This window comes from Tyto alba, unplaced genomic scaffold, assembly GCF_018691265.1.
Source record: "Tyto alba isolate M040663 unplaced genomic scaffold, T.alba_DEE_v4.0 Super-Scaffold_3, whole genome shotgun sequence".
In the NCBI taxonomy this organism is placed as follows: Eukaryota; Metazoa; Chordata; class Aves; order Strigiformes; family Tytonidae; genus Tyto; species Tyto alba.
Window position 1 is genome coordinate 20,213,590 of NW_024881304.1, and position 27,488 is coordinate 20,241,077.

At 40.7% G+C, this 27,488-nt stretch overlaps 1 protein-coding gene and 1 long non-coding RNA gene across 3 annotated transcripts; both read left to right on the forward strand.

Moving 5' to 3' along the window:
• Positions 1 to 1,464: 1,464 nt before the first annotated feature.
• Positions 1,465 to 20,224, forward strand: IRAK2 (interleukin 1 receptor associated kinase 2). Of its 2 annotated transcripts, none has more exons than XM_032987833.2 (13): positions 1,465 to 2,057; positions 3,756 to 3,935; positions 9,563 to 9,733; positions 10,461 to 10,555; positions 11,993 to 12,187; positions 12,620 to 12,684; positions 13,153 to 13,267; positions 13,962 to 14,071; positions 14,440 to 14,635; positions 15,322 to 15,384; positions 16,441 to 16,641; positions 16,807 to 17,323; positions 17,711 to 20,224. In XM_032987833.2, exons 1-13 carry the CDS (start codon positions 1,871 to 1,873, stop codon positions 17,827 to 17,829), a joined length of 2,214 nt encoding a protein of 737 aa, XP_032843724.1. In that variant the 5' UTR covers positions 1,465 to 1,870; the 3' UTR covers positions 17,830 to 20,224. The 2 variants fall into 2 exon arrangements, with proteins under 2 accessions (XP_032843724.1, XP_032843723.1); XM_032987832.2 differs by having other exon boundaries at positions 1,467 to 2,057; positions 10,449 to 10,555; positions 17,711 to 20,044.
• A 2,540-nt stretch (positions 20,225 to 22,764) lies between these two features.
• On the forward strand, positions 22,765 to 25,291 carry LOC116960444. The gene is made up of 2 exons (XR_004406407.2): positions 22,765 to 23,126; positions 24,622 to 25,291. It is a non-coding gene; the product is annotated as an uncharacterized LOC116960444 (long non-coding RNA).
• Positions 25,292 to 27,488: the final 2,197 nt, after the last annotated feature.

Here is a 27,488-nt window from a genome sequence, read left to right on the forward strand (position 1 = left end):
GCAATAGATCGGGGCATTCCACTCTCCATGTGAAGTAAATTTCAGTTCCCTTGTAACACCTTTTATTATGTATGGTGTTTAGTGCGAGACTGAAGCTGTACACACAGTTGGATGGATTCTTTCCCCTTGTTTTCCCAGGAGGCAAATAGTCCAAAATATTTCACAGGTTTTTTTCCAGTACCCAAGGGACAGAAGTGTCTTTTCGTTCTCTTTTTATCCAATTCTTTGCAACACAAATTTCAGACTCAACTTACATGACTTTCAGAGACGCTCTGATCATCTTCCCATGACAGAGAATTTAGGTGTGTATCGGAGGAACAGTAAGCAGCGAAAAGGGAGGGTAAAGCCCCGTGAATTTAACTACTGATGTTGAAATAGTGCCACTGCTAAACAGCTAGGTCCTGAGGCAATCTTTGAATTGTGGTATTTTAAATAATAATACACTTTGGGTATTTTTGTTTAGTCTTTTTTTTTTTTTTTCTGTCTTTTGATCTTGTAGCTACATTAATATCACATTTTTCAGCCTTTCCTTACCACAGTGGGTTTAAGAAATTCGTTGTTGCTTTAATGGTACTTGAGAGCTTCATGATTTCTGAGGCAAGAAGTACGGAAAACTGCCTAAGTTTAAAAGTTTGATACTGTAAACAAGAGTTAGCTGTACTGTAAAACACATACAGATTATAAAGAACTAGTAAATTAAATGCTCTTAAAACTTACAGTGCTGTTTGAAATTAATACAAAAGACCTAGTGCTAAGTATGAGCAAAAAGAACAGAAAGAGGAATGGGTTATGATTATGTATTGCGAACTGTCCCATGATGGCAGAGGTACAGCTGTGAGGCTCTCCCAGTAGATCATTTTGTCAGAAGCATTTGTAGCATGTACACTGGAAAATTAATTAATTATAAATTTTTATCAAAATAAGGTTAAAGACAAAAAAAGGGAAAAACTAGAAATTTAGAAAAATTGTTGTTTTTAAGAACCTATTTTAAACCTCATCCTTGACTAGTGAGACCTGGCCATATGTCCACTTCTGATGTTTTTTACTTCTCACTCCCTCCCTGCCTCTGCTACCGTAGTACATATTGTAAGAAGTGAAATCCTACATGCTGCAATATAAAATCCCGGCAGCAGGCAGCCGGGCGGCAGGGTCACAGCTCAGCACTAGCTGGCGGTGCTTTTTACTGCCCTCCCTGTTGGTACGTGTTTCTTTCCGAGACCTTGTGAGACCTTTGAAACTTTCTCAATCCCCAGTTGCACAGCACCCACCACAGTGGGGAGCGTGGCCGGTGCAGCTCTGGGGGGGCTCGACATTTAAACACACGCACATATCTGCACCTGCACAGCTGAACAAACCACTAGCCAGCTGGCCTGGAGCGGTGGCCGAAGCCCGGGCTGAGCTGGCCAGCTGCTCCGCCGCGCACCGCTCCTGCCTACGTGCACCTCGCTCTGCCTGTAAGCCCGAGTTGCACGGCCTGCTGGCAATACCAGCCGTGCGTAACATGCAGGAAAGCATCTTTCACCTCCATCACATGAAACTTGTAATTTGGCAACCAGGCTGGGGCAATAAGCACTCATGGAAAGGAAAATCTGATTTGCATTTGGGGCCGGGGCCTGACGTCAGCAGGAAGCAGCGGAGTGTGGTCTGACCCTGCCAAGAAACGCTCGCCTGTGTCAGCCGGTTCTTCCCCCAGCAAAGAGCGCGTCGGGCCGGGGTGGGGACAGGCTGCCAAGGCCAGCCCCTTTGAGAAGAGGAAGCTTTTGGAGAAAATCAACCCTGGGCAGCTCGCAGAGGAGGCAGAGCCCGGTGAGCGTCACCGCCTGCGGCCGCAGTCCCTGCCCTCGGCGTGCACCATGCGTGGCCCCCGCTGATGGCCGCTCCGGGGACAAGGGCCTCTCCGGAGAGGGACTGCGAAGCGATGACCCTGCAGCAGCCGCCCCTGGCCCTGAAAGGGGGCTCCTCCCCGGCTCTGTACATCCACAGCATGCCTGCCTGGGTGCTGGAGGATTTCTGCCAGAAGATGGACTGCCTGAGCGACTACGACTGGATGCGATTCGGTGAGAGGGGACCGGCGCTCCCCGGGGTGGCGGTGGGGGCACACGGGACGTGTGCTGCAAGGGCGCGAGGGACGCGGCCGTCCCCACGCAGGGCCTCTGGCCGAGTCGCTGCCCAGCGCTCCGAAGGGCTAATCCCGGAGACAGGGAATTCCCATGCACCAGTCTGTTTTCGGGAGCAAGTGAAACCTCTGATTAATGGGTGGAATTCCAGACTTCCGCATTCCCTCGGCAGCCAGGCTCCCTCCCCTCGCTCGCCGCTATCTTTCACGCTCCCCTTTCTGTTCACACTTTAACTTCTGGTACATGCTTGCTTGTTCTCAAAACATCCCTCACATGTGCTTAGATGTTTTACTTTTTCCTGTCTTCCTTCACTTCATGTATATTCTCTCATACTTAACTGCCCCTATTTTTCTCCGTGTCCAGTTAATAAGTACAGAAAATGTAGTCCCTGAGTTGTTTATTCTTTTTTCTGTATCCTAGTCCAAACGATTCTAACCGGAATCTTTTCTTAGTTGGCCTCCCTTCCTGCATTTAACATGATTTAATTTCTTTCAAGACTTTGCCAACTCCGTCTGCTAAGTAAATTCTTACCCCAGTTAAACTTGCTGACTTAGCGTGGGACTCATTTCCACAATCTTCAGACGCATAGAACTGTACGCGTGATATCCTTCTGAACCCAGCTGACGGGCGAACTCGGAACCTTTGTTTCCACACGCACGTCCCCGGCCCCCAGGCCTCTCCCCCTCGGGCTAAGCAGGTAGCACACCGGGTACGGGTTGGCTGAGTCAGACAGGCACCGCCGGTGGGTTACGTCCACCAGCCCCCGGTGACCACAAATGAGCACAGCTGAATTTACACAAAATCCCAGGACGGAGTGACAAGGCACCCGTGTGTCACAAACCGCTGTTGCAGCACAGTTCGTCCCGGCTCCTCTCCCCCGACCCTGCGCCTCCCGCCCCGGGGCCGAGGGCTCCCCAGGGCAGGCCCTGAGGGGTGGGGAAGCTCGGGCATGACCCCATCCCAAATACAGGGGCATTCTTGGACACGGCTGCTCTACCCTTCTGGTTGCCTCACCCTCCTCCGGCCCCAGGCTGCGGCTGGGTGCGCCGGGCTTAGTGGGCAGTGGATTACGTGTTGGTAAACCAGCCCAGAAGCACACAGAGGGGTAAGCAGCATGCTGTGTGCATCCAGGAATCGGGACAAATTAGGTAGGGTCAGATTTAGCACCGCATCTCCTGATCTTAAAAATAGCTGCTTTCACCAACAGGTTTATCTGACCGTAAATAACACCCAGATGATTCAGCTACTACTTGATTTACTGTAATATTGGTATTTAGTAATGTAGACAGGAGTGCAGTCTCACCACGGACTTGTTACCTATTTTGGGGGAATCACACCAGGAATTTAATCTGAACTAACTTTGGTGCAAAGTATTAAGGTGAAGGAAGATTATGGGGAAAACATGATGAAAAATGTGACTGGATTCTCTTTTTGGGTTTCTGATATAACAACATGTTTTCTAAAATAAAAGGAATACCTTATTCAATTTCTTCGTGTCCACATGGCTAATCTATTGTGATACTTCCTTTTATAAGTGTGGAAATGAAAAAGTAAAGTGTCTCACGCCTTAGCTTTCCTTGCTTGCACTCGCTTGGTTTTTCTGATCTTTAAACAGAAATATTTGTTGTCTCCCACTAGCCTCCTATGTGATAACAGATCAAACAGAGCTACGGAAAATCAAGTGCATGGAGAAGACAGGGATCAGCATAACAAGAGAACTCATGTGGTGGTGGGGAGTGAGGCTGGCGACGGTGCAGCAGCTCCTGGACCTGCTGCAAGGACTGCAGCTCTTCCGAGCAGCTCAGGTCATTCTGGACTGTGAGTAGCTGCCCCTTCCTCCCGCGGGGAGTCTGTGCTGCTTCTCTGAGCACCCGGACCCAATCCAGTAAACCTGTCTTGCTAGCCAGAGAAACTTTTTGCTGGGAGTCCTGTGCTCAAACTGTAAAATTTCTCCATTGGTTCTGATTTTCTGCGCTCTCAAATAAAATTTGAGGTGGGAAAGGAAGAGGTGACATAGAGAAGGAATCACTGGTCCCTCTAGTTCATCATCCCATCTTTGTAGTGGCCACCTCAGGTGCTTCAAGAGGTGCCAAAGGGAGATTGGCTGTGCCCTGAACCAGGGCTGGTACTTTCGTGCATCAGATAGGGTTTCAAAACAGAACTTAATTATGAATGTTTTAATTTTTCATACATTCTTGTTTCTCCATGAAATTTTGTCATTATACGCTAATTGTCGAAAAAACTCAGAGTAGAAAAACTTATAATCAATTTGCCTATGCAGCCTGCTTTCCTGCACCATAAGACAAAGGTTATGAAAAGGAGAAATGGTTTATGGACTACCTACTTCACTATTTCTTTATCACACTTAATTTTTTCTCTATTCCTACAGTATGTTCTCCTTGATCCATCCATAAATTAAACAACTATAGTCTTTTCTAACTCTTTGCATGTAATTCTTCTCGCATATCTCCAGTTTGCTCTATTTCAGATTTATCTTCTTTGGTAAACCATTGCCTCATAGAAATTACAACACTTGTAAATATAATTTTCCTTTCCATTTTTCTCCATTGAAAATTATGTTTAAATTGCAGCTCTCCATTTTTGTAAGCCAAATTGTACCTTAATCCAGTTCTACCACCAAATCTGCTGAACCCCGGACAACATACTGTCTTTCTGAGTTGCCCCAAAAAGTTGAGTGGATCACATTCCCCTTTTCACACATATTCCAACCCAAAATCTACTTTCTGGCAATCAGAGGTTTGTATGAATTTTGCCAATTCTCCATAGAGAATTATTAGAAAGAAAAATTACAGATTTTTGTTATGTGGCCAAAAATGCTTACAGAAGTACTATCCAGGTGCATATGGGAAACACTCAAAGCTTATGAGGGCATACGCTTCCACGGGTGGAAGATGTGTGGGAGCACCTTCTGCACTTCACACCCCTTGGCAGGGAGGCTGTCAGCGAGGGCTGGGTTTGAGCTCCATGGCGAGCAGCAAATTCTGTCTTAGTACATCAAACACAATAACCACAGACCCTAACGAGAGCATCGCTCAGTTAATATAACTGATTTTTGGCATCACCCATATACAACCTTCTGATTCAGCAGATCCACTTTCTGACTGAATTCAGCCACAGCATTCAGCTTAGGAGACCATAGCTATTCTCACTCCTTGTTCCTCAGCAAAGCAAACAAAGCTACAGGAAAGTAAACTCAAATCTGGTTTAATTTATGTATCAGTAAACCAATTGTTAATTTAGTCACAGTGACTGTAACTTTGGGGGTCCAGTATGAGTGGACAGGATTGAAATAAAAATCTTTATTTTTTTTTAAATTTTATTTTTATTCTCTACGTTGAATAAGTCTGATCTAGATATCACCAATGCAATAAGCCTGGCTCCCTGACAGTGGTATTTTTATGGATACTCTGGCGTAGAGGGTGACTTCCATGATGTGATGACGCTTTTGCTCTGTGCCTGTCCAGTATTAACACAGTGGATTCCTAGTCCATAAAGAGAGTTCCTGGGTGCTCTTACATAACACAGTATAACCTACCACACCTTAAACTCTAATTAGTTACAGTCCTTGCCTTCTTTCCCTGCCAGAGCCTGCCTTTGTTTATGGCTGGCTTATTTTGGTGTATTCCTTTACAGAGTTCATTGACATTTCTGTAATCCTGCTTTATACATTGTGATTTAATAAAAAAACCTCCTGATTCTCCTTCTGAGAAACATAAAAACTGAAATTGAAAAATTACTGAATGTTTTTACCACTACATAATAGCAGCAATAATTTTCAACGTATTTTTTATCTGTCATGGAAAAGGCTGGGCTTGTTAAGTTAGGCAAGATGTCTTTTCTTTCCATGTGGGTTAATTTTGCCATTTTTGCAAAAGCTGAGTTCAAAGACCTTAGAAAAATTACTTGTAAGAACTGAGATGCTGCTGCTTTTACTCCAAGGTAGAGGGTTTTTTCACACAGGCCTTTAAAACAAGACCATGAGTAGACTTCAAGCAGATTAGTTCAGCACATTGCAGTGATGAATCACTCCAAGAGAAGCGTCATGTATTTAATTTCAGAGAGCTGCGCAGAGCGTCTCTGATCATTAGGCCTGGCCCTATGTGCAAAGGCCAGAATATGGGACTGGATCAGATCCTGAGAGGCAGCATTTTAAAGCCCCTGACAACATTGCTTACACAATGACCAAGTAAGATTTCTCTCTCTGATCACATAAAATGCAAAGAATCAGGCTTCCAAGCCAATAGCAAATTTCAGCAGCGTCACCATTAAAAATAAAGATACAACACAGACAAAAATCATCAGCATCACTGCACAGAAATATTTGTCACCCTTCTGTTTGTCTGACTGGTTTGTTTTTTAAGTAGTATGGTCATATCACTGTAGCTTGCACAGTATGCACCCGACTGCAGCCTCTGGTACAGCAGGGGATTACCTACTTTCTCTTACGCTTCACTGATCTACCTTCTTTCCTTTTTTTCCTGAGCTTTCTCAAAAACATTTCTGAGACTTTTTGGACTTCACCTGCCACAAGCTGCATGAACTGAGGGTTTTCCCCGTGTTAAAAACCCAATCAACTTCCTCCAGGCTGCAGGAGTATACTTTGTGATTTCTAAGGAAAAGCTTGGTTTCTAAAAATTATAGTTGGCTGATGCAAATAAACAGGGGTCTTTATAATGATTTCTGTGGGCTAGATAGTAAATTGGGAAAGTAAATATTAAGAGATCATGGCAAGACATGGACATACACAATTCAGTCAATTAAGACACTGAGCTGATGTAATAGATCAACATACCTTTGTTTCTCTGATTGTGACAATGAGTGAACTACACTATGGGACTGTTCCATGAAGGGCTTCATAAGGAGTTAGAAGTGATTTTGGTTCTGACTGAATTCTGTAAAGCAATATGAAGGCTAGATAAAGAGGGTTTAAAAGAAGATGGAAGAGAGAAATCCCATTTTAAATCAGTTATATTTCTGGATGATCAATATTAATTTTTGTCCCAGATCAATTCAAATGCAATAAATTATAAAACTACAATGAAAGGATCATTTAAAAAATATTCTTACAGTTGTTTTTTATACTGAAGTCCATAGCAAAACTTTCTATTAATTTAAGTGGCAGAAAGTCTGGATTATTTTGTTGTTCTGTCATGTGGAAGTAGTTAATTTATTCTGGAATTAACCCAACACAGGCATTCCACTGTGTGCTCAGTCATAAGCAGAATTGGTTTCTAGCAGGATCTTCTAGGTTCAGATAAATCTTTTAAGTCTTTACCTTCTATTTTTGCTTTTTTTACCTCTATCTGAATATGCTTACTCAGGTGATTCCTCTTGGGCAGATAAGGAGAATACATTGCTTGTTCTATTGGACACTTCAGAAAAATTAAGTGGTCTTTACATCACCATAATTCTATTCATTCTGACTTGAGGGAATCAGGCACAACCCACAGGTAGCTGTTTTGCTGGCAGATGACTTCCAGGAGAGTCCTACCTCCCTCCAACAGCCTCCTGTGCTACTCTAGGCTCACTTCTCCGTGTCCATCATAATAATTATTTGCCTCACATCAGTTTCACTTCAGTGGTGATCTGCTTGTCTGATGTGCAGGAAGTTGCAAAATTCATGAAAAACCCTGAATAATAGATTGAAAAAGGGAAGTGATTCTAATTTTAGAGATTTCTAGGTTAAGGCACAGGAGGGAAAAGCCAAAAACTGCAAAATACAGGGACTGTTGGTTTTGACTAAAAGCCTGTGGACTGTTTGATAGCTAATTTCAAAAGCCTGTAAAATTGGGGATTTCGTACCATTCTGACACAGTAATAAAGAAACATACCTGATTTTTCTGAATTTTAAGGCTGAGTTTCATTCAAATCTGCAGTCATAGGTGACATTGACGAAAGTGGATACAAACTCCAAACAGAGGTAAAAGGAAAGAACTTGCCTGACATGAACGTGCCCACTTCTATCATTACTGCTCTTCCTGTACTCCTACTCTTCAGTGCTCTTAGTATGCTGAAGCTGTCATAGCTTGTTTCTCTTAAACAATTCTACTGAATCTTGGTTTATTATAAGTAGCACAAATTATAAATGAAACATACCTCTTCCTGCCTGTTTCAGACACTCCTATGCTTGCTTTGTACAAAAAAAAAAAAGAACACAAAGCTATTATTTGGTTTCAAAGGCAGAGGCCTGTGCCTTTTGATTCTAGGATCACCATCATGCTTCAGATACTAACCTGATAAATCAGTGTGTCAAAAAAACCACTGTATTAATACTTGTGCTTATTTTCTCTTATATAAAAATAAACCATTAATTTTGATTTTTAAGAAAATGTTAAATGTATTGCTGATAAAAGGTGCCAGCAAGAAACAAAAGCTTAGAACTACATCTAGGAAAATGCTGTTATCAGGCAGTAGAAAGCTCTTACATCACCCCTAGTGCACACAGGGTGTTTGCAAGCTCCTTTTCAACCTCAGTTTTAAACATATTCATGGATGAGAATTCAGCTGCTTCTTCAGAAGATTTTGATAGTGCCTTTGACAGGAGATTTATCACTGTATCTTGAATTTTTTTAAAGTTGTTTTTTTCCCCCGTCCTAACTGTAGCCGAATCCAATTTTAATAATTCTAAGATGTACATATCTTCCAAGTCCCTGTGTGCTGAAAGCATCTTTGTACTTCTCTTAACCAAGTTGCTTTTTCAGGCCTGATTCTGAGACTTTGCCAAGCTGTATACAACATAGGATCTCTTAGAGCTATAGTGAATCAATAATTCATCCGTTAATTTTTCCTTATATATCAGTAATTCTTGACCTTTGACCATTCTTATGTTTTCCCTAGATTGTCTCCAGTTTGTTTTCTTCTGTTCATAAGTAAAAATATGATTCTTTATTACAAACAGTTCTATATAGGAAAGTGTTTTCTGGGAATAAGCACGGTCATGACACTAAAACCACACAATTGAAAATAGTCCTAAAATATTTAACTGATTAAAACCAATACAATTCTGTCAAACTTCCTGTCAGTGACAATTAACAAAGAACTAGATGCCTTCTCTGGGCTGGGAGAGATTTGTAATTTGAGATCATTGCCTGGGGGATGCTATATAGAAAATGACAAAATACATATACTATTATTGCTGATTTCTTATGGTAAAAGAACATGTATCTTTTGTGTAGTCATCACTGATATTTGTTTGAGGCTATCTTCTTATTAATTTTCAGTAGTAGATAATGTAATGAATATGGTCAGAATTTAAATACTAATAGTATTCCAGCAATTTAACAATAAATTGCTTGAATGTTCATTTTAATGTCCAAGTTAATTTACAGTCTGTTTCCCTGACTAGGATTATTTCCTGATAACTGATTAGAGTTGGTCTCTATTTTTCCTGGTAATCTTCATCTTTCCTTTGTTCTCTTTTGAAGGGACATCAGCCTCTAATATTTCCAACTCTGAAAAAGAAGAGCTGGTAGAGCAGCCTAAACAGGAGAACATATCTTTAACTCCCACAGAAAGCAAAAAGAGAGAGAAAGAAAATGAGATAAGCCTGTTGCCATCACCAGACTCTTCAAATCCGGGAGTATCACCAGCAGCTAGTAAGTAAAGTAATAGACTCTGGATTTGCTCTGACATTGAAATGACCACATAGACAAAACTGCTTCCCATTCCCTTTCAGTACAGCATAATTAATATATTGCTCTTCAGAATGGTCACATGTGAATATTTGCCTTTTTCCTAGCACTGTTGCATCCTGAGCTGTCTATTCCTAACTTGAGCACGCAGCCTCCTGCTCCTCCTTCCTACAGCTCTCTTGGCCTTGAGAGATGCTGGCCATGTCTATCCTGTGGGATCTCCCAGATGCTTCCCAGGTCTCTGTGAGCACCCTGGTCCCATCCTGGCTCCATACGGAGACTCAGTCAGTGCATACATTTCCTGCCCCATGTCCCTCTCTCCATGCAAAATAAATCCAGGCCAGAAAGAGAGCCGTGCACGGGTCAGCACACTCCTCTGCCTGGTGTAGGGAGGGAGCAGAACCACAAGACATACTGAGGAGAGCATCTGACCAACAGTAGAGACCCAGGGAGCCCTACGTCCCCGCACCAGGACTAGAGAGATCTGCATAGTCATCTTGCAAAGAGGAACCAGGAAAATAGTTCCTTATCTTCACACAGTATTCCACATTTTGACAGCCTGTCATAGATTATCCCTGTTTAGGAAATTCAACAAAATACACCAGACCTGCATAATTAGTCACAGGCTATGGTATTATAAATATAAGGTGTATTTTCAATGCTGTTATTTCAATGTCAGGTGCTGTTTCAGGAGGAGCCTTATATTCACTCCCTTGTCCACCACCTCCCCCAAGAGACCTTTTGACATCCTTACAGTCAAATCCTCCTGTCTCATCAAGTGTGAAGGTAAATTCCTTTAGTACTCATTGATTATAACAATGAAAATAGTCTTTATGACATCTGTGGTTTTTCAGTTAAAGTTTATCCCTCTACTTGTATAAAATATAGATCTAGTGAAAAAGTGGGGCCTGATTACAATTTGTTTGGACTGAATATAATACTAATGCTTCAGTTAGATTAGTTATGGTTTACATCACTTTTTTTGCCAGCAAAGGACCAGTGAGGGAAAAAAATTAATAGTATTGCATACTGCATAGCTCAGCATGAACACCATGCCCACAAATAGGAATTAATTTTGAAGGAATTTCCAGTATAGATTTTACAGAGGATTTAACATTTCTGGTGTTATGATAGGACAGTGCAATATATACCACCGACCAGTCACAATGGCGTACTTCTTTTAGTTTAATTTTATATTTAAAATGTGGTTTCTTCTCAAAAGCGGGTTACTATCAAATTTAAGTCAGGTTGCTCAGAACCTTGTGTAGCTGACAATTTAAAATCTCCAAGGATGGAGGTTCTGTCACCTCTTTGAGCCCCAGTTCCAGTGCTTAACCATCTCACTGTGAAAAGTTTTTCTCATGTTCCTAATGACTTTATCACACAGTTCCTTCCTCCCTGTAGCTCTTTAAGATAGTCTAGCTAGATCTGTCCTGTGGGTTCTCAGACTGTTTCCCAGATCCATGTGCATATTCTGGTCCCATCACAGTCCTGTCTTGGCCTGTTTTCTTTGGTTTATTTTGTTTGAGTTTTTTTAAAGATTGTGTTCTAAGACTTTAAACTCTTCCAAAATAACACGGTTCAGGAGTACCAGCCAGAAGAGAAGATTGCTACAAAGAATGCAACAGTTTCAGAGTTTCTTGAGAGGTAGTTAATGTTTTGTTTTCTCAACACTGGAGCACATTAAGGTTGTGAAAGCCGCATGGTTGGGCTACAGTGGAACTGTAATAACATTTGGCACTAGGACTGGTCACACTGGAACGAACAAGTTATTGTGCAACTGAGGCCAGATGCTTCAGAAGTAGATGTGAAGTTTCTACCAGAACGTAAATACATTATGAGAGACCCTATTTTCTCATCTAACTGTTTCTTAATATATGCCCCAGACATAAAGATTAATATTTTTTTGTAACATAAACTAACATCACTTCAGAAAAATATATGGACTTTTAAATAAAACTAAGTCTGTTTTCTGGGAAAGGTGGAAATGCAAATAGGTAATTGTTTTCAAGTCTCTGCTGCTATGCAAAATTTTTATATCAGCAAATCACATCAAGACAGGTATTAAAAAGGGAAACCCTAATAAGTGCACAGTACCTTTCACAGTTTCTTTCAACAGTCACAGTGATTGCTTAAATCATGGAAAAGAAAGCACGACACCTGAAAGAAGGAAAAAGCATATGAATTTCATGAGATAAACTTGTTTCTTCTACAAATGTGTAGCCTTGCAGCTCTTCTGCTCCTCAGCAGGAGACAATAACTGATCTCCCCAGTGGGAGTCTTTTGTGGACCCAGAGGGAAGTTACCAATGCCACGAATGGTTTCAGTGACAAGAGCAGAATTTGTGAAGGTACTTTTGCGGATGTCTACAAAGGTCAGAGGAACAATATAGTGTATGTCATCAAAAGACTGAAAGAGGCAAGTATTCCACTTTTCATTTTTCTTTGAAGGGGGTACGATATTAGTATCTCTCAAACATTAGCAGTTTAATATTGTATGGGCAGAGAACCAAAACAGCTACACAAGAGGAGAGGTGAAAAGGAAAGGATGTAAAGTAAACCTAGATTCAGCAAACACGAGAGATACTTTACTCATGTGAGTAATTTCATTAACACTATCTATGGGAGTAGCCTGTGATGTAACTACCTGCATTGATGATTGGATCAGAAGTGGTTTTACACCATTCTCTGTTCTATCTGCCAATTAATTGTTGGCTTTGACACAAAGTTGCTATCAGTGATACCTGCCTATTTTCTGAAGTAGCTTGTCATTTAGAACTTAAAAGATCTGTATAAATGCAACATCTTAATAATTATTATTGACATTCTGTTGCATGTTTTCATTTTTCAGATGGAATGCACAAGCCCAAATTCCACCCAAAGATTCTTTCATACAGAAGTACAGATTTGCTTTCGGTAAGCTGCTGGCTTTCAGATGCAGTCTGTGCGTACCCCGTGTGTGGCCTGTTGCCCGTGTGTTTAGTTTAAGTTACGTGTCTGTCTCCCGGGCACTGTGCTGGTCTGGGGACAGCGGGGTTATGCGCTGCCTTTGCAGGAGCCCTGGGCAACAGCATGCCTCCCGGGGATGCTGCAGGTCCCTGCTGAGCCAACGCAGCCGCTCTGCCCGCCCGTGTGAGGCACCAGAGCCTTCTGCAGCGTTGCACCCCTCCTCCCCGCTCAGCACCGGGCTGCGCTGTAACGATCCCTCTTTGCTGCTCGGTTTGTTAGCCCTCTGCAGCCTGGCTCAGGGCCGTTCTGTGTCTCCAGCTGCAGGACACAATTCCCGGTTGCCTTGAACTTAGGAATTTATTTCAGCTCAGGAATGTATTTTTTTCTGTGTTGCTCTTATTTCATTTGCAAATCATTGTTGATCTGTGCCCGCAGGTGTTGTCACGTCAACATTTTGCAGCTGCTGGGTTTCTCAGTAGAAACCGGATTGCACTGTCTGATATATCCATACCTGCCTAATGGATCACTACAAAACAAACTTCAGTGTGAAGTAAGCAAATAATCTGGGTCTGTTATCTTTCTATGATTACAAGTCCTGTCCTGTTATTGTATGAAAAGCAATTGCATTTTGACTGCAGGCTCTATGGATGCAGTAGTACTACAAGGCTGCAGCTCTTCTTCAGTTTTTCTACTGCAAAGCAGATCAGGTCAAAAGGAAGTTTCTGCTCTGCAGCCTTTAGATTTTTAAAGTAATAAGAAATCTGCAAAATGTGTCTATTCATATTGTAATATTTCATTTGGTTTGGGAATATGTTTATGTAGAAGCCATCATCATATTCACTGGCATAATGTACTATGAAGTTTTACAAGGCCTTAAGAGGGAAGGGTTCGAGATGTTCATTCGGAGAGGAGATCATAGGGCAGAGAAACATCACAAAAGCAATCCATCAAAACCAGCGCTGTGCCTCAGTAATGGCCAGTACTTAATGCTTTGGGCAAGTGTGATCCTTGCTTTAGCCTTATCTCACTGTGTCCTATGGCAGGCAAAACGTGCAGCACAATATAGAAGAATAGATTCCTTCCTTGGCCTAGAAATCATCAGTTTCTGCCTCGAACAAAACTTCTGATTTAGGTCAGCAGGAGTTTTGACTGGGACTAAAACTAAGTCTTTGGTTTTCAAAACTACTAATGTCTTACAGTTTTTTATTCTATAAAATACCATTTTTTTTCTCACTTCCTTGCAGGATGATTCTGCTCCACTGACCTGGAAGATGCGAATTAGAATTTCTATAGGACTCATCCGAGCTATAGAGTATTTACATAATTTTGGAATAATTCACGGGAATATCAAAAGGTTTGGCATATCAGCACTTCCTTGGTCACCTGTTCATTCCAGGATTTCTTTAACAATAATGCCTGAAAAGTCATGCAATTCTGAAAACCATTTGCAGTATCTTTCTGCTGTCTCTTTTTCTGTAGGGTGTTTACATTTGTTCTGTCTCTCTTTTCTAAATTATGGAAATATATTCTTTTGAAGTAATTTTTGGAGTGATTTTTCTTCCCCCTCTCCCGTTCTACCATTCTTAATCCTTTCATTCATACACAGCAGGCCAAACACTGGAAACTTTCAGTGCTTAACTTTAAAAGTATAAGACTGTAATTCTTTATCTCGAGTTAAAGTAATTACTTACCAGTATTGTTATTTGTCTGTCTTTATCACAGCTCAAATGTCTTGTTGGATGAAAACTTCACACCAAAGCTTGGACATTCAGGTCTGCGATTGTATTCTGTTGATAAAAAATCAGAATATGCTATGATGAAAACCAAAGTCCTGCAAGCTTCTCTTACTTATCTGCCAGAAGATTTTATCAGACATGGGCAGTTAACAGAAAAAGTTGATATATTTGGCTGTGGTGTGGTACGTTGCCTCTTTTCCATGTTCTGTTGCATTCTTTGGTGCTTCGAGACAGGAAATTGCATGTAAGAGCATGAGTCTCATATAGGTGTTTTGCAACCAACTTTATATCACAGTTGCTGACTATATACTGTGTTAAAATCCTGGTTTTAATTATGTCCATACTCCAAATATACTTCAGTTGCTGGCAAAGTGAGGTGAATCTCTTGAACAACAGAAACAAAGTTGTTTCTTGCAGCCTATAGTTTTGGAAAAAAAAAAAAAAAAAAAAAAGTAGCAGAAAGACTGCAGTTAGGTTCTCAGAATTCTTGCATGAGCTTCTACAAACATCACCTGTTAATTTGGAATTTAAACTAAAACAACTGATAGTCTATGATGTCACCTGTCTCCAGGTGTTTCCATTTAAATAGGAAGTTACTCTGTTCAGTGTGATTTCTTACCTAGATTTAGAGTTACTTCTCATCCTTTGTTTCAACAACATTATTGTACCTAACTATAAAATTCTGACTTAGTTCTGGAGGTAGATCTGAAGTTTCACAAAGATTGTCCAGATCTGGCATTGTTAAGCTGTGTGAAGTAAAAATATAATTTCAAAATGCCCTGGCAGTTCAGTATTTCTTATAAAACTAATTTTTAAGAATAGAATTAATTCTGAACAAATTGTTTTATCTTTCAAATATACTTTCTAGGTTTTAGCAGAGATATTGACAGGGATCAAGGCACTGGATGAAGGAAGACACCCTATTTATCTGGTAAGAAAAAGCAGGAATAGTGAATACCAACTCAAGTGAATGGGGTTGCTGTCATAGAATGAATTTTCATGTTATATAATTACAGATTGTTATTTGCAGTCTGCTGTACACACCCTGAAGAAGGGATGTTCAGAAGCCACATTCTGGTTCCATTAACACCAATAGCCTACCTGCCTTCAGATAAGGAAGCAGAAGATATATTCCCATTTCACATACCACACTCATGAGTGCTGGCCTGACTATATCAGGAGATACTCAGGAATAATTGGTGTTTAAATACATGCCTATTTAAGAGACAAGCTTTTGTGCTGAACTGCTGCTACATGTTTTTTATGTGCCAGAAAGAGCTGTTACAAGCCAAGCTGAATGGGAAAACCCGGGTAGGCGGTAACTGCAGCTGCTCCTCATCATGTTTATCAGGTGTTTATGTATTGCATTAGCGTATGGAATTTATATGCTGGCCAACCTGCCCCAGCTGTGATTACTGCTACACAAACTGCTCTCACAGGTAACCAGAACTGGCCAGGCTCACTGAATGCCATTAACACCATCTTTGTGAGAACAGACTCCACCTGTATTCCTTCTATGGGATACACTCCTGATTTACCATCTTGTTGAAGCCTTTGAGGGGAAAGCGATAGTATTCTTTCTTGCTATTTCCAAGCAATTCAGCAATGGTAAATGGTTCAGAAAACACAGGATCATAGGTTTCTGATTTCTTTAACAGATGTTTGAAAAGTTCTGTGCAAGAATGCTGCTATGTACAGTGTTGATTATTTTTCATTCCTATAAATGGGCATAAGCCTAGAAGAGCTGGATCTGCTTTAATGAATTTGACATTAGATGCAGAGAAAACCTTTGGCCTTTTCTCTCCTGTGAAAACAAACATTTCTGGCAGTTGCGTGAATGGAGATTCTTAAAGCTTTTAGGTCTGTAAACCAGCCATTACAGAGCAATACTAAATCTATGGCAGGACTCGTATTCTCAGTGATTCAGACAGAAATCAATGTTTGTGTTAATTTTGCCTTCACTAATGTATCTTTTTCCTTTGAACAGAAAGATATGATTGCTGATGAAATTCAAATAGCAAAAGAAAGCTCATCCCCCAAAGTAAAAAATTTTGAAAAGCTAGCTGCCAAGGAAATATGCTGTAAATATCTGGACAGGAAAGCAGGACACCTGCTGGAAGAGGCTGCTGTTGATTTTGCCTTGGCCACCTGCATGTGTCTGAGAAAGAAGAATTCTAACATAGAAGAGGTAATATTTTAAATGCATGACCAAGACTTTAGTCTTCTTGACAGCAAGATCTAAAGCTACAACATTCATGCCTTACTTATTTTTGACAGAGTTTACATAAGAGAATATGTGTAAGCAAGGGTACAGGAAATACTCTGCATTCACAGATTTTGTTGTTAAAAACAGGTGCTTGAAATTATGGAAATGATTGAAAATAAATTAGGAGAGCCTTACATCTGTGGGGGCAGCACTTCTGGCTTCTCCATGAACACTCCAGAAGAAACTGATGATGAGACAAGTAGTCAGAGCACGGATGTGCCTTCTGCAGGGGGCCGTAAAGAGGACAGCACCCAGGCCGTGGTCCTGACGAGTGCCAACCCATGCACGCCTTCACCAGGAGTTGTGTCACCTGACATCTACTGCGGGCAAGCGTCAAGGGTCCCTTGCGAATCAGATGAATCAAGCAGTTTTATATGGAATCCTTCAGAAGGATCTACAGATGAGCTATCTAGCAACAGCTGTAACAATTCAGAAAATACAGCAGCCTCTGATTACAGGATGAAGCAGGAAAATCCTGCAAATGGACTCCAGGAAAGAAATGCGGCATGCACCAAAAGTGATGAGGTCTTGGAAGCAGCATCTGCTGCGCAGAGCACCTTTCAACAGAGCAATGCAGACCTTGACTCTCCGTGTTCTTCACAAGGTAAATCTAGATAAATCTGAAGGGTGCATGCAGAACGTGCAAACACACATGATCTTCAAGCTGTCTTGGCAAAACTGCCCATGCTCCTGTTATGATAACCAAAGTCTTTGTAAAAGTGCTCTAGTATTGTAATAGTAGGGACAATTACTCTCTTCTCCAGAATTGCTTCGGTTCTTCTTCCTACTTCTAACACATTTCCATCAACCTTTTCTTCTTGGTTATGATCTTACCAATAAATCTACAAAACGCTTTATGGTTTTCTATCAGATTTTTTCCTAAACCAGTTTTGTTTTGTTTTGTTTTGTTTTTTTAATTTAAAATGATCATCTCTTCCTCAGACAATAGATGATTTTACTTTCTCAATATTTGGGCTTTTTTGTTTTTCAGCATTAGCCAGAGAGACATCTTGGAAAATAAAGATAAATGATCAAAAAAAGAAGCTCATGGAAAATATTTTGCTGTATGAAGAAGACAAATTAAACAGTTCTGAACTTTTTGAATCATAAATTGGATGGATTTATTAGCAGTGGCCAGCTCAGAAGAAGAAATAAGAACTGTCTCTTCATTAGAAAGACGGTAAAAGTGTACCTCTCATGTAAGGTTATGGAGCAGATCTGGATCAGAAACATTAGCCCTGACTGAAGAAAACAAAAGTGATCACACTGAGAAGAAACAGAAAATATCTGTTCTAAAGCAGATTAAAGCAGAATGCTACTCTCTAAATAGAAATGCCTTCTTCCTTTTCATCTGCAATGTAAAAAGATACAGCAAACACAAACAATTGCCAAAATAATTTATGATCCTTTTGCTGTATATTTCAGAAAGCATCAACATATAATGTATGTCTTATCAAAGAACACAGTCCTAGAAGTTCTATGGCAAGCACTGATCAGCAACCTGTTAGCAATACCCTTTATTGTTATCCCACTGTGTACCAGCAGACAGAAACCTTTGGAGACATTGGAGTAGGTTTCAGTTTTCAAATCTATACTGTTCCATGTAATCTTAGTTCACATCTCAAAACCACTGCTTTACCAGAGAGGGGAATTTTCAGGCAAGTTCTCAGATGTATTCTACGTGACTCAATCTCAATTTGAATTGCACTGAACATAGTTGTAAGTAAATAATTTAAGCCATGTTAGTGTACTTTATGAGCTGCTTTACTACATATATACGTATGACACCATTTGAAGTCTAACCTTTAAGCTTCACTGTCAGGAGTTCTCAGTGTTTAATACTTCATAAGAGTATTTTTGGAAGCTAAGTTTTTCTAAGTGTCCTTTACATGTTGTTAAGGTTTCTCATTGTGTTTCACTTGGTAATTGGTGTATGTTTTGGATTAGGGACAAGATTTTAATTTAAAGTATCTTTTAATTTTGTTATAGGTCACTTGAAATTTGGTTTGTTATATTTATTTTGGCAATTGGTTAAATAATCAGTGAAAGATGAGCTAGTAAGTGGACCTGTTCATGGTGCCACACTCACCGCGTATTCTCAGAGAGGAATCATTTTGTGTGTCTCTTGGCTTAGCCAGCATTAGCAGCTTTGGGGTCAGCCTCGGTGATCACGCTTAAAAGAAAAAAAGTAGAAATTTGTATGCTGTCATTTATTATCAAGTGAAAGCCCCCTTTAAGAAACCATCACTTTTATTGTTATGACTATTTATTATTTGTAATATTGTTAGTATATTCCACTCTTGGGCAGTCTAAGGAAATACAGGTTTATAATAAACAAAAAGAACTATCTGAACATGTAGCTCAGCTTGTGGAGAGGTGACTGATGCCTACTTAGCATAGATAATAGGGCTAAGTAATAATAATAGGGGATAATAGGATATAGGGCATAGATAAAATGGCTAAAATTCACAAGCTCAGGGAATATTTTAAAAAAATATGAATTTATATGTAATTCCTTTAAATTGGAATTGTGTAATGCTATAGTTCTCCTAGCAAGGCCTCAAATCTTCTATAGTTGTATAGTACTTAGTTCATTGCAGGTACTATTATGAGCAAGTAAAAGTATTTTAACTAGAGACCCAAGCATTAGAATCATCTACACATTTATCAAATTAATTTCTACACTAAAAATTGGTAAAATTCCTGAATTAAAAGTCCCTTGGATACTGTTTATATATTTGCCAGTGTCGGTTTTTTAATTTTATCAAAATCAAACCAAAAAAATGTTGGTACTGGCATAAGAAACATTGAGTATGTTCAGATTGGTCAAAAACTGCTAAATGTGAGATTTAATTGAGACACTTTATGGTGCTAAAAGTTCAATATTCATTGGTTTTCATGAGTGTATTTTGGGAGATCCATGGTAAATACCTCGGGTCTCCTCCAGGAAGGAATGCACGTAGACACACCCCAGAACTGAATGGAAGACCTAAGTTTTTTAAATTGAGAAACACAATTTAGACACAGTTCTGGTTCCCAAAAATGTTTTGAAGGTTTGTTTTCCTGTAGTCACAAAATTAAATTGTTATTCTTTGCCATGTTCCATGTTTTAAAATGTTCTGAGGTGATATACATGGTCTTGTAGAGTTATATAGGTATATAATGTAACATATAAGACACTGCATAGCCTTACAATAATAGTATTCAGTTACACAACTTGGCTATTCAGTATAATGTATGTTTTAATTTCAACTTGGCAAATGTATATATTACCATTTACTAATACATTTGTGAATAAAAAACCTGAAAAAAAATCCCTTATAGCATGCTTTTTCACGCTTTATGGCACAGAAAACTGTGTCTCGATCTACCCTGTTTATGTAAATTTGTGTTCCTAGGAACGTAGCTCAAGGTCTCTTTGCACACAGTTAATCATTGGTAATTATCAGTACAAACATGTTTATTCAGTCTTCATTCACTGTTAAATAGCTGATTTTTTTTTTCCTTTGCAATGTCCCTAGAGAAAAATTTCACTCTAAAATTAATAATTATAAGGATTACTGAGATATAGCTTTTATTGTTGTTTAGATACACGATCTATACTATCCTTTATCCTTAAGACACTGTAGCTCTTTTTCAAAAATGAAGGACAGCTCCGCTTTTGTTTTATCCATGAACACTAGAATAAGGGCACAGAATATATATTTTTTTAAGAAATATAACTATAGAACTGTGTAAGTAAAACTAGTTTGGAGCTTAGCATCTCCCAAAGGTGCTGTTAAAACCTAGAGGCTGAACATCATCCTCTATTGTTGATTAACAGTAAGAATCATCAGTTCATTGAAACATTATTCTGTTTTTTCTTGTATGTTTCATTTTAATAATGTGAATAAATGCGGAGCCGCGGACGAACGACACGCCGAGACGGGTTCAATGTGGAAGACAGAGCATCAATCAACGTGTCTGTTTATTGGCCCAGGGTACATATATTTATACAGACAATGATAATTATTATGCCTACTAGTCACTAGGTGATTGGCTTAAGCTCTAAGGGTCGTATTCGCACGGTCCACCTACTTGCAGTTAGCTTACAGCACAAGCTTCTCATAACACTAAGTTTCTCAGGCCACTATTTCTGATTCCTTTTGACTTGTTTTCGATACACGACAGTACCGTAACACAATGTTTCTCAGACCACCGTTATCATAACACTGGGTTTCTCAGACCACTATTCCTAATTCCCCTTAACCTGTTTTCGACACACCACGGTACACAGGGCTGAAGCGTCCTTGACATTCCTCCTGTATCAGCAGCTGCGAGCAGCTACAGGCAAACCCTAGTGAGGCTCAGCATCAGCAGCTAGAGCAGGCTCTGATCGTACAACTGCTCGGTGGGCTCAGGACCCCTGTCTCCGAGCCATTCTCCAACAATTCCCCCTTTTTCTTTTTGTATGAGCAGAGCCTGCGCCAACGTTCATTCAAAGATTTTCTTAATACATGACAAGGCACAACTCAGGCATGCAGGCTTACAATCTACTGGCTAAAGGCACAGGACCCTTGTCTCTGAGCCATTCTCCAACAAATAAATATGAACATGGTAACATCGTGTCTACCAGCAAAACCAAGGCAGCATTTAATATACATAGAGCGTAAAGAAACCTGCATTGCAGTTTTCCAGGTTACTAATTGCTATGTAACAAACTAGCAAATTTTTCTGTAACCAGACTGTATCTTATGTGTCCTTTGAACTAGAACATTTTTGTATATAAAAATTAAATGTCTATGCTATGAAATATACAGCTTCCAACATGTGCTAGGGTTTGGTTTTTTTTCAGACAACAGTGAAATAGACGCATTTCCCAACATTTGATGAATTGTATTTCTTCGTGCTATTTCTTATACAGTTGCTGCCATTTGTTAAAGTAATTGGTAAACTTCCCTAAATTGAAAGCCTGGACTACACCTTCAAGCATTCCAGTAAAGCAATTGTACAAGGACAGCCCAACAACACATGACATTGATCTATACACATTAAGTAGAATCTTTTTGTGTTTATAACTTGAACCTGCAGTTGAAAAATTCAAATATGTATTTCAAGATGATTGCTACAGGAGAGTATTATCACTCAGAGCAAACAACTACAGCGTTACCTATGCAAAGCTGTTGACTCTCTGGAAAACCTTAAGGTACTCATGGAGTGCTTGTCATGTATTGACCCGGTGGTGAGCAGCCCTGATCCGCAGCTGTGCGAGAGGCTCAGCAGAGAGGGCGGAAGGAGCTGCGGAGCCCCACAGAAGAGTCAGTGTTTGCACTTGTGGGAGGCTGTTGGGCAGGCCGGGAAAGGAGCAAACGGCACGACTGCACAGCTAAACTAGTAATAACAGTTCTCCCTGGTGACATGCTCATCCCCGCGCACCAGGTTGTGTATGATCAGATGCGTATTTTGTATTTTGTGTGCTGCTTTGCACACCAACCTGATGTCCCTCACCTGCAGTAATTCATACAGTATAATCTATGTGGCTTTTGCAGCATTCCCATGTGATACAAATATCTTTTTTTCTCTCACAAGTCCTCTAATTAATAAGGCCTGTCCTGCTGAAAGTAGGCTTGGTACGAACGCCCTCGGGAGACCCCAGGCCGCTCCTCAAGCGCCTTCCCTGTGCTTCCCGCCCCGCGGCAGAGGCGGGAGGCCGCGCCCTCACAGCTGCGGGCCGAGCCCAGAGCCTGCGGCTGCCCTGGATCCCGCAACCCACGCACCCCACAGCCGCGGACCCCGCAGCCCACCCACGCCCCCCACAGCCGCGGACCCCGCAGCCCACCCACGCCCCCCACAGCCCACCTCTGCCCGCCCCGCTCCCACTGACCCTGTCCTGCGAGGCGGGCTGCCTGCGGGGCTGAGGGAGCCGCGGGGCGGGGCGCCCTTCCCGCCTTTCCCCGGCACAGCCAATCGATGACAGCAGCGGCTGGAGGCCGCCCAATCGGCTCCAGGGCTGGCCCCGAGGTCCCGCCTTCGGGGGAGGGGCTGTCGCCTAAGGGGCCGCCTCCCCGCTGGCCGCGGCGGTGTTACTGCCGCCCCGGGAGCGGGGCCGGCGGCCTGAGAGGCGTCAGGGCTCCCCCCGGGTATCACCCGCTGCCCGTGGGACACCCCCGGGAGACAAACACCCCCGGGAGACAAACACCCCCGGGAGACAGACAAACAAACACCCCCGGGGCTGCGCAGCGAGACCGTGCGGCAGGATGCCCCGCCGCGGGGGCTGCGCGTTGCGGGGCGTCCCTGTGCGCCGGGCCTCTGGGGGGAGCCGGCCTGGAGGGCCTCTTCCAGCAGCAAACTTAGCGCTTCAGGATGACAGAGGGAGTTGCTTTAAAAAGCAAGTGCTCTTCCTGGCTGGAAGAGCCAGAGCGCAGGAGGTGAGTGCAGGCATACCGCTGCTACAATAGCAGTAGTAAAAGCACCTGATTTTTTTTTTTTTTTTTTTTTCTCTCCAGGCTTGGGTTGGGGTGGAGTGACAGAGGTTTGTCCTGCAACAACGTGCTCTTTGTTGGCTGGGTTTTAGTGTAGTGATTGGAAGTGGGACATCCGCAGAAAGCAAATGAAAGTTGATTGCATCCTGGTTGACAAATTTTATGTGTCCGGCTGTCACGTTTCTAGTACTTCTCATAGAGTACTGGCAAGCGTCGGTTTTAAAAACAACTTGCAAAGTATGGGAACGTGTTCATGTTCTTTATTCCCTTACGATGATTAAAGTTGTTTCTGTAAAAGAATAAGAGGGAATCTGGCACTGCTATGTTCCCCCTGGGAACTGAAACTAAATTGAACCAAAGAGCGAGCCAAGGTCAGACTTGGCTTGCCTGACACCCTCATGCCAAGAGCAAACAATGCTAATGCTTTAAATTTTTATCTGTGATAAAATTTTTCCTAAACCCTATCAATTAATTGTTACCTGTGTCTAAATGCCCAAAGATTTAGTCATAATTTTCAAATATATATATATGTATATAAGTATGTAGTGTTATTGTTTGCCATCATTCAGTCCCACAAAACTTTAATCAGTGATACCTTGTAGTCTTGAGTTCTGTTTTTTGACAACAAGTCTACAGGTAAGCACATGTAAATGCAACTTCTGTCATCATTTCATTTTTCACCAGTTAGTAACTATTGGAGAGCAATCTGATGTCATTTGTTCACTTACTTTAAAGACTTCTAGAGTTGTTCCTGTCACTCCTATTTTTAGTTATGAGGTAATGTTTCTTCATGGAAGTCTTTCAAATCTTGACTTCCTGATCTTGCAACAAACTGCAGGAATGAAGATAACGGATTGAGGAAGTACTTCACTTTTAGTTATAAAGCTGATGTAAAAGTCCTTTGTTGCAGCAGAGTTTTTTGGTTTTGTTTTTTTTTTTTTTTCTTTGCTTGCTGTAGTTGGTTGCTTTCTATAGACTCTCAGGCTTTCTAAAAGGCAGACTTTTGTATTAACAAGTGAGGTAATGAAAGCATAACATACATAGAGTTTGTGGTTTTTGTTGGCCAAAACCAATTATATTCTCTTCAACTATTTACCCTTTTCCTTTTTTAATCTGTATAATTCCATAATGGTGTCCGAATCTCATTTAGTGTCCCGTGATGTCTGATGGTCATTTAATACTTGCATTTGGGTAGACAAATACTGATGTGTTTTATTGTAAGAGTAAGTATGATGAGACCAAAACTGTAGGGAATCAGGCTACTCCATTTCCAGTTACCATACTGGCTAGCTGCAGTTTTATAGCACTTTGCCCTTTCTTGGGAGGGGGGGAAAAGTTCTCATCCTTTAGGTTGTTTTTCCCCCTCACATACTGTCTGTTTAGTTGTTCAAAACTGCTTAAACATGTTACTAACAAACAGACTTTTTCATTTATTATCTAGCTTGAAAATAAACCTGAGTGTGATGTGGTAAATATCGTGCAAAGAAGAGAAAGTAAGTGTGACTTGAGAGAACAGCGGGTTGGAGATCACAGGAAGAAGAAAACAAGCATCAGTGAACCACAGTAAGGTGCTGTAAGGCACTCGCTCAGCCTTGGGAGCTGTCAGAAAGGAGGTGGCTCCCCCAGGTGAAGCTCAGGCTGATAGCCCACAGCGTAGAAAGAGTCTTGTAAACTTGGTTGCACCTCAAGAAAGATCCATTTCTTCCAAAACTTGAAGGTGGCCAGCAGTTGCAGCTGTGTTCAGACAGACAGAAGCAGGTGAACGAACCTGCTGCTGTCCCACCATTGTTCAGAGTGACTGTGAGAGACACCCCCGTGCCTTGTGGAAGCACTGTCTCTGAAGAGGCAGCTCCAAGTTTGCATTTGGGGATGAACCAAAAAAGAAAAAAAGGGTGGTGAGTATGTCTTTGTTGAATGGATGTGTTGAAATATTTTGAGGAACTTAATTGTTAGAATCTTTCTGGAAAAATTTAAATTAAGAGGAAGAGATGGCTTTAGTTGGTTTCTTAATTTAGGAGTTTCCTGGTTTTGTAAAGCCCAGTCTAGTGATGTACTACTATAGGAAAAGGGGGGGGGGAAAAAAAAAAAAAAAAAAAAAAAAAAAAAACACCAGAAAAGCATTACATCATTCTTTGGATTGTGGAACTATTACAATTGAAATGACTGGATATTTTCTACTTCCTTTATCTATAAAGAATTAAACACTTAAATTCATAAAATACTAGCATCTTATTTTGAGAGACTGTTGATTGTAATTTCTTTTATGTGATTAGTATGATTACTATAATTATTTTTTTTTTGCATAGGAAATAGGTTAACTATAGCTTAATTAGTCACCTTATTTTGTTTTCACAAGTGACTAATCATCTTAAATTAGTGGAAGAAGACAACTTGTACTTAAAGGTTTTGGAATACAAAAGTATTACTGCATTCTTTTCAATTTAGGCAGATCAATTACAGCTGAAGGTGACTCCTGTGGTGACTGCATTTGTCTTTTCCTAAAGTGATTTTTTTTTTTTTTTTTTTAAATATGTTTCATTCATTATCTTAAGTTATTAGTAATACTGAACCACAAAGAAATAAGCATATGCAACTGCAGAATGCAAAAAGTCTTAGCTGTGGGCACTTATGTAATACTGGAATGGTGACCAGTCCCCAAAATAGCTTTTGGTTAGAGAAGTCTGGGTGAATGACTGGGGACTAATACAGAAGTATGCTCTTCCCTTTCCTCCTCCCATCCAAATTAAATTTAATGTCCTAATCAAATACTTGTGTAACTTTGTGGATAGCTTTAGGTCACATAAGGGTGCTTTGTCATACTGTTACTGAGTGCATAAAGGAATATTGTTTTAGGGGTTGTTTTGCTTTTCAACCCTGCAAGAATCCATTCCTTTTGGTTGCTGAAATCTGAGGAGAAAGATGGGTTTGATGAAGTTCTTGACTTTATTGGAAACATTATTACCAAGTAAATAGAAACTGGATCCAAGTTGGCAGAGAAAATAAAAACCAACATGCTTTTACTTTGGTTTTTGATTGTAGGGGTTTTGTTGTTGTTAAATAATTCTTTGCATCTCAGCTAAGTCACCTTCTTGGCGTTCATTGTATGCAGTATTTGGGTTAGGATAACCAATCGTAGCGAATACCCAGGTAATTACCTAGCTTCTGTTAGCAATGACATTGAAGTAAAAAACAACTAAGAAATACGATAATAAGAATGCCAGTTTTGAAATTATCTGTACTGTGTCAGAGGGTGGAGATCTAGCTTATTTTTTCAAATAGATTGCACAGTTTTGGAAACATCCTAGAGCAGAGATCATTGGAATAACATGGGTTATTTTATTTTCCTGTACCAGGGCAAATTGTACCACATGAGCACACCCTGGGCAGTATAATCACAGGAAGAGCTGAGATTGCCTTTTCTTTTTAAACTCATGTCGATATGGACAAAAAGAAGAATTTGGGGAATTTTTCATTGACTGATGCTAGTGTAGTTCATTGATGCCAACCCAGATACCTGTGTGCCAGCTAATTCTGATAATCATGCAGCTTACTGTTCTTGAAAGTGTTTTACTGAAATTTTGATTCTTTTTTCCATTTGATTTGCAACTGAGATGGAAAGAGATGATAGAGCAAATAAAATTTTGTATAAAGTTTTAATTTTAAAAAGTGTCCTGAATAGTTGGTACTTAAGAATAATTTTTGCATTGAAAATGGTATGTATTCCACAATGTACACATTCTAAGGAAAGTCTAGAGATGGACAAATAATTATACACCAGAAATAGTGAATTAAATCACTTCTGCCTCAATATACAAGGATCCTTTAATATATTAGACACTTTAAACTGTTGGAATTAGGTGCTAACTGCCTTCTGTGGATGTGGTGATAGGACAAGTGATCATGGTTTTAAACTAAAAGAGGGCAGATTTACATTAGATATAAGAAAGAAATTTTTTATGGTGAGAGTGGTGAGACACTGCAGCAGGCTGCCCAGGGAAGTTGTGGATGCAGTCAAGTTGTAATCACGCTAGTCCAGTGCTCTGCTCTTTGGGCATTGCTTTACTGGCAGTGTCATAGAACCATTCCTGGAGCGCTTCTGTGGAACTCGCCGCTTTGCTTATTCGTCTGCCTTCAACGCAAGAGAGACTGTACAAAAAAAATACCTCTCAGCAGAATACTTGGAAGAAAATAGGGAGCATCAGTTTCTAGTAGGCAGGTTAAAAAGCACCCAAGCCCTATTTTGTCCTTATGATCAATGTGCACTACTAGGTTATAGTACCCTCTTGAGGTTGATGTCATATTTGCAGA